General features: G+C 48.5%; 1 protein-coding gene across 1 annotated transcript in view; it reads right to left on the reverse strand.

Annotated features, from left to right (window-relative positions):
• Positions 1-7,964, reverse strand: part of LOC143275789 (uncharacterized) — an 83,618-nt gene that overhangs the window by 38,022 nt on the left and 37,632 nt on the right. The window contains exons 10-13 of the mRNA XM_076580068.1: positions 6,074-6,214; positions 3,286-3,499; positions 2,487-2,655; positions 1,067-1,260 (exon numbers count right to left, since the gene is read on the reverse strand). Coding sequence (XP_076436183.1) covers positions 1,067-1,260; positions 2,487-2,655; positions 3,286-3,499; positions 6,074-6,214 — 718 coding nt within the window. The remainder of the gene's footprint in view (positions 1-1,066; positions 1,261-2,486; positions 2,656-3,285; positions 3,500-6,073; positions 6,215-7,964) is intronic.

Below are 7,964 nucleotides of genomic sequence, written 5' to 3' on the forward strand. Positions count from 1 at the left end.
CAGTGTGTATTGAATGGTGAAATATATATATCTGTGTGTGTGTGTGTGTGTGTGTGTGTGTGTGTGTGTGTGTGTGTGTGTGTGTGTGTGTGTGCGCCGCCATTGTGACAAGGAATATCTGTATGTTTGTCTTTTATTCCCTCTATCTTCACTTCATGAAATAACCGGTTTTCTCATTTTTCCGTTTACTTTCATTTTGTCCAATCGACAAACACAAACACAAAGAAAACACACACACACACACACACACACACACACACACACACAAAATACCTAACTACAAAGCCTCACTCCATAATCACTTTAACCCCCCCAAGACAGGACGTGTGAAATCAATTTCTATTCGTCGACTGGTCTTTCCCTTCATCTACCTGGACGCTAGTCATTCGGATGAGACGATAAACCGAGGTCCCGTGTGCAGCATGCACTTAGCGCACGTAAAAGAACCCACGGCAACAAAAGGGTTGTTCCTGGCATAATTCTGTAGAAAATCCACTTCGATAGGAGAAACAAATAAAACTGCACGCGGGAAAAAAAAAGAAAAAAAAAGGGTGGCGCTGTAGTGTAGCGACGCTTTCTCCCTGGGGAGAACAGCCCGAATTTTACACAGAGAAATCTGTTGTGATAAAAAGAAATACAAATACAAATACAAATAAAACAAGAATGCAAACATTCCCCACGACCCAAACTGTATGGACAGCCAAGTCGTGTCCGACCACGACCAACACAACAGCAGAAGCAACTGCTGTCCCGACTATCTGGGCTTAACTTTGATTGTTAGTGGAGAGTGTCTTGCTCAGATTATACCCCAACCGTCTCTATCCTAAGACAGCTTTAGGAAAGCCAGAGGCCAACTACCCCCCCCACCCTGACCCCCCAACCCAAAGGCTGCACCAAAGCCCCCAAAATAAAACACACAGTCCTATGCCCGACCCAATCCCAGCGGCCCGGAAGCTCTACGGAGGACTGGAGGACCTGCGACGTACTGCCGCCTTCGTCGAGGAGACGGGGGAATCCATCTGATAAATGACGAACAACAAACACACAGTCCCGAACAGTCCCGTACCCTGGCCCCCGACGGGGGAACACGTAGCGCCATTGCGACAGGGGCTGGAGGAGCAGGGGGTCAGGGTGACCTCGCACAGCCGTCCCGTGAAGGCGGGGCCACAGCGGCACGTGAAACCCGTCTCGCCCGTCAGTGCGTTCCTCGCACGTGGCCCCGTTCTGGCAGGGATTGGACGCACAGTCATACAGGTCTCCCTGTGGAGAGTGAAGGAGTGGAACGGTTGTTATAGTGATTATTATCATCATCATTATTATTATTATTATCATTATGAGCATTTACGCCTAATCTTCAAAACAAGCCCTAAGCGTTTACAAATAGAACACATATATAAATATCAAAAAAGGAAAAATGAACACAAGATACCAAACATTATCAAAAATCATTCATCCCTATCCCCCCCGGCCCCCCCCCCCCCCCCCACACCCCAACAATACACACAAGCGCACGCGCACGCACACACACAAGTCATAGCACACAATCTCAAATAGTACACAATCAAAAATACAACAAACAAATTCTGAAACTGCCACAGAACTGGTGGGGACTCGGGGACTTCAGGACTGCCCCCCCCCCCCTCACCCCCCCCCCCTCCGCCCCCCACAAACCCCCTTATGTAGTGAATTACGACTGGATAAAAAGAACACCCCGAGCCCTATCTAGAGATCGAGAATGAACGCTATTTCAATTAACATTATCATCATCATTATCATCATCCCCGAAAACGGCGTATGGCTGCCTACATTGCGGGGTAAAAACGGTCATACACGTAAAAGCCCACTCATGTACATAGAGTGAATGTTGGAGTTGCAGCCCACGAACGAAGAAGAAGAAAAAGAAGATTATCATCATGAATATAATCATCATCATTGTCACTCTACTACCACTACTTCTACTACAACTTTATTTCTTTTCCTTGTTGAAAACAGTATAACAACACTTTATAAAACTTTCTGGTTGTCTTGTACATGTATTGTGACACGTTTTCACTGAAACAAATTACTGTTTCATAAACCAGTAAGAAAAAAACTGAGTAGCAAAGAAAAGGTTTTGAAACTGTCAAATTGATTTTTGTTTTGTTTTCGTTGAAAGGAAGTTCCTCTGTGTTTGTTGGCAAAGGTGTTTCATTAATTTTATTTTTTATAAGGGAGGGACTCCTTATTCCCGCTGTGTGTGTGTGTGTGTGTGGGGGGGGGGGGTGTTGGGGGGGTGGGGGTGAGGGGGAGGTGAGGGGAGGAGGGAGGCGAGGGTGGAACCTTACACCATCATCATCATCGTCATCATCATCACTTTACCTGGCAGTTCTTGCCGATGAAACCGGCAGCGCACGAGCAACTGTAAGCCCCGTCCGCCGTGCCTTCCGTGTAGCACGTGCCGCCATGGAGACAGGGGGCGTGGTAACAGGGGTCAGAGTTCACCTCACAGCGAGGGCCGGAGTAGGGAGGAGGCACTGGCACACGTGGGCACTGATACCACCTCCCCCTCCACCCCTCTCCACGCACGTGCCGCCGTGCTCACAGGGGGCGCTGCCCGCGCAGTCGTCAGTAGGAAGGCTGCAGTTGTCTCCCGTCGTGCCTTTCGGGCACTGGCAGCTGAAAACCGAAAAGTAATCAAATAAATAAATAGATAACGAATAAACAAACACAAACAAACAAAAAAACCAACAACAACAACCAAAAAGAAAAAAAAAAAGAAAAAAAGTACGATACGAAAAGGGAGGATCTATGCTTTCTTTCTTTCCATAAATTCTTATTTCATGGAACTTTCTTTCTTGGAATATTTTTCCCCCTCCTTTCTTTCTTACTGTTCTCCTCTAGCTCCCCTCTCTGCTTCAGTGCTTTCTTTCCTCGCTTCCTTCCTTCTCTTTTTTCTTCTCTCTCTCTCTCTCCTTCTCTCTCTCCGCCCCCCCCCCCCCATTATCTTTGTCCGCAGCTTGCGCGGGGATGAAAGGAGCAACAATCTTTTCACCCCACTCCTTGAATAAAGCGCTGTCTCTTAATGATGGGATGGTGCCAGATTCAGTGTCCGATTCCGACTGTACCTACTAAACGGTTCATCACTCTCTCACCTTTTACCTTCATTAACTTAACGTCTTTTCACATTGAGTGAAACTGCGTAAACAGGTAGTGTGTGTGTGTGTGTGTGTGTGTGTGTGTGTGTGTGTGTGTGTGTGTGTGTGTGTGTACGCGTGCGTGCGTGCGTGCGTGCACCCCCACTCTCACCTGTAACCGCCCAGAAGGTCCACGCAGGTGCGATTGGCAGGGCAGACAACCCCGACGCAGTCGTCGACTTCCGCCTCGCAGAGGGTGCCGGTGTAGCCAGGGAGACAGTGGCAGCGGAACGTGTTGGGCCGGGGTTCGGAACAGCTGGCGCCATTTTGGCAAGGGTCAAGGTCGCACTCCGCGACGTCCTTCTCGCAATCCGTTCCCGTGTAGCCTGTGTGATGAAGGGAATACTACTACTACTACTACTACTACTACTACTACTACTACTACTAATAGTAATAGTATTTGTATAGCGCTGCATCTTGTGCAGAGACAAATCAATGCGCTTTCACACCAGTCATTCACACGCATGCATATCTCTAAACTTGAGAAACTGAAGACAGAGAAGAGGCAGGGGAGGATCGAGGCTGTATTGGAAAGAGGTGGGTTTTATGGCCAGACCTGAAAGAGCTGAGCGAGCAGACCTGACGAAGCGAAAGAAAGAATCGAAGGGAAGTTGTCATTAGACTGTTCGTTGTCGTCGTCAGTGTGTGTGTGTGCATTTGTGTGTGTGTGTGTGTGTGTGTGTGTGTGTGTGTGTGTGTGTGTGTGTGTGTGCATTTGTGTGTGTGTGTGTGTGTGTGTGTGTGTGTGTGTGTGTGTGTGTGTGTTTAAACACTCACATGAACCATACTCGCAAAAGACGGAATTAGAGTGAGAAGGAATCGGACACGCCGAGAAATGCAGCCATGCGAGACCAGGCGGAGGAGGAAACCTTTCCTAACGGCTGTGAAGGCGGAAGAGGATGACAAAAAGGGCATGGGGAGCTCTTAACCTTGGCTGGAAGTCCTCCTAGGAGACGGAACTCCGAAGAAAAAACCTGCACCTGCCGAGGCCGTCCCACACGTGGCAGTATCTGCACCTGTGGGACTGTGAGCGTCGGAAGGCGAGAGAGTGGGAATGGGACTGCACAACTCCTCTTCACTAAAAAAAAAAAAAAAAAGAAAAAAAAAGAAAAAAGAAAAAAAGTCACCTGTGCTGGTCAGGCAACTAGGCTAATTTCGGAACGACGAGCTAGCCCTTCAAGTGCTGCGCATCCAGAATCGGCCTCTTCTCCCATATGAGGACACACACCGACAGATAAGCCTGCCTGCCTACTCATCCGTCGGTCAGACGGGAGACTCAATCAGTCATGCGAGAACAAACTACGACAACAGCGACGCAGAAATATCCTGACGCCCCAATGACAGACAGAGACTGCATGCGCGTTTGAACAAAAAGACAGCTACATACTGGGGCCATATGAACATCATTTGTTAATATCATTACACACACACACACACACACACACGCGCGCGCGCGCACATATATATATATGTATACACACACACACACTCGCGCAAGCAAGTAAGAGCATGCACATTTAAAGAGAAACTATTTCACAAAGGCGCACGCGCGCACACGCATACTTACGCACACAGACAGACAGACAGAGACACAGACATGGAAATACGTATACGCATCAAACACACACACACACACACACACACACACGCACGCACGCACGCGCGCGCGTTCACACTTGCATATTCATGCGCACAACTCTCATACACACAATATAAATATGTGTGTGTGTGTGTGTGTGTGTGTGTGTGTGTGTGTGTGTGTGTGAATGTATGAATTACACAGACGCAGATCGTGTTACCCATCCATGTACTGTCTCAACAGCGTCCTGGATGTCGACTATTATTGTTACTGTCATCACAACAACGCTTGTTATTTGTTGCTGACATAATTATTATCATTGTTCATCACTGAACGTAGTTCTGATAATGTTTCCCATTTTATGACGACAACGTTCTCGTCGTGACAGTCTCACCCTCCCATGCTTCCTTCCATTTTCACTTGTGTACGCGTCGCTTGTAGTTCTGTTACGATCGCGTGCAAACATTATGTCCTCGTTAGCCTAGCACTCTCATTGCACGAGCCATCATTAGTTGCCCCGGCGACACATGAACGCACGCGCGCACGTTCACCTGCTCACACCATCACGCGCCCCGCTCTCTCTCACACACGTCCAGGCTCATGCATAGTACTCACACGCGCGCGTCCGCGAGCATATTCCAGCCCAACCACACACAGCATACACACAATTACTCAGACACAAACGGACAAGACATACAGTCACACGCATACACACATACATACTCGCGCAAGCAAGTAAGAGCATGCACATATAAAGAGAAACGATTTCACAAAGACGCACGCGCGCACACGCATACCTACGCACACAGACACACACAGAAATACGTATACGCATATGGCCATGCATCAAACACACAGACACACACACGCGCGCGCGCGCGGGCGTTCACACTTGCATATTCATGCACACAACTCACACACTACGTACACGCATGTACACGCCTACTCACTCCCCCCCCGGGCACCCCCACCCCCACCCCCCGCACACTTACACACGCAGAAACATACACAATTGAAACATACCAGCCACACCTCCACCTCCGCCGCACTCCCTCCCTGCCTCCCTCCCCCAAGCAACAAAAACAACCCCCCCCCCCCCCCCCAAAAAAAAAAAAAAAAAAAAAAAGAAAAAAAAGAAACCCCAAAAAACAAACACCACCACCAGCTCCAGACTCGAAAAACCATTGTGAAGGAGTGAGTATTCGCCTCGCGGTTGAAACATTTGTATGGTTTGACAGTCCTGATACGGCCCTGCGCGGTCGGCTGGACTATAAGCAACAACAAGAGGAACAAGAAGAACAACGAGCATTCCTTCACCTACCTGGCCCACACTGACAGGTGTAGCTGTTGACGCCATCTTGGCAAGTGCCGCCATGCTGGCATGGGGTGGAGAGACACTCGTTGATTTCATGCTCACATCGCTCCCCGTGAAATCCTGGCTCACAGAAACACTGGAACCCGCCTGTAGGACCATCAAACAAACAAACTACAATAACAAAGAGAGAGAGGGGGAGCGGGGGGAACAGATAGACAGATATATAGAGAGAGTTCTTTATGTTTTGTTTTCCTATGTAATTTATTAATGCCATGCTTGTGTGGATATATATGATGATGATGATAATATATATATATATATATATATATATATATATATATATATATATATATATATATATATATGAGAGAGAGAGAGAGAGCGAACATTTTATTCAAATAAGGCCAGAGCCAGAGAGAGAGAGTTCTCTATGTTTTGTTTTCCGATGTAGTTTATTAACACGACGCTTGCGTGGAGAGAGAGAGAGAGAGAGAGAGAGAGAGAGAGAGAGAGAGAGAGAGAGAGAGAGAGAGAGAGAGAGAGAGAGAGAGAGAGAGAACGAAAGAACGAACGAACAAACGAATGTTTTATTCAGATAAGGCCAGAGCCAGTCACCGAAGGGGAATTCCATGATAGATGATAATGAGAAAATGACATAACACGGTAAATCGAGAGAGAGAGACAGAGACAGCGACAGAGACAGAGACAGAGAATATTTAACAAAGAGATGGTGGTGTGTGTCCATCGAGATCGATGATGACCATCGTTGTCATCCAGATGGGGGATGGGGGATGGGGGGAGGGTGGTGGTGGGGTGGGGGGAGGATGCTCATGAATCTATGTGTGAGTGCGCAGATGGCTGAATAGTCCAATCTGCGCACGAAATGTTCGCTGACACTTGGGGCAGACAAAGACAGGCATATCATTGTCAGGGAGCTTGTTTGCCCGTGACTTTCTGGCCTGCCTCTTCTGAACAGCTGCAGCAGTCCTGTTGGCCTCGCACAACTTGGCGCCTTTGTGCACAGCAGCGCGCCATTTGTCACGGTCCACTGCAGATTCCTCCCAGGAGTCAGGGTTGATATCAAATGCTTTCAGAGAAACTTTCAGAGTATCTCTGAAGCGCTTCTTCTGACCTCCATGTGATCTCTTCCCTTGTTGCAGCTCGCCATAGAAGAGCCTTTTGGGCAGCCGATGGTCTGGCATGCGCGCCACATGTCCAGCCCAGCGAAGCTGGGACTGCATCAGGATGGTGAAGATGCTGGGAAGGGTGGCTTTTGCGAGCACCTCTGTGTCTGGGGTCCTGTCTTGCCACTTGATGTTCAGTAGCTTCCTGAGGCATGTTGTGTGGAAGTGGTTCAGCTTCCTGGCATGTCGTTGGTACACTGTCCAAGTTTCGCAGGCGTACAATAGTGTGGGGAGAACTACTGCTCTGTAGACCATTAGCTTGGTCTCAAGACTAATGCCTCTTCTGTTCCAGACATTTGCATTGAGTCTACCAAAAGTTGCGCTTGCTCTTGCAATCCTGACGTTCACTTCATCGTCGATGGTCACATTTTGTGACAGTGTGCTGCCAAGGTATGTGAACCGCTCCACCGCACTGAGTCTCTGACCGTTGACTGTGATGTTGGGCTCAACGTAGGGTTTCCCTGGGGCTGGCTGATGGAGAACTTCAGTTTTCCTCGTGCTGATGGTAAGGCCGAAGTTCCTGCTGGCAGTGGCAAACTTGTCGACGCTGAGTTGCATGTCAGCTTCAGATCCAGCGTTGAGGGCACAATCATCAGCAAACAAAAAGTCTCTGATGATGTCTGTCATGACCTTCGTTTTTGCTTGAAGCCTTCTGAGGTTAAACAGCTTGCCATCTGTTCGGTACTTTAGGCCGACTCCAACATCGCCATCTC

Source organism: Babylonia areolata, chromosome 31 (assembly GCF_041734735.1).
Source record: "Babylonia areolata isolate BAREFJ2019XMU chromosome 31, ASM4173473v1, whole genome shotgun sequence".
Lineage (NCBI taxonomy): Eukaryota > Metazoa > Mollusca > Gastropoda > Neogastropoda > Buccinidae > Babylonia > Babylonia areolata.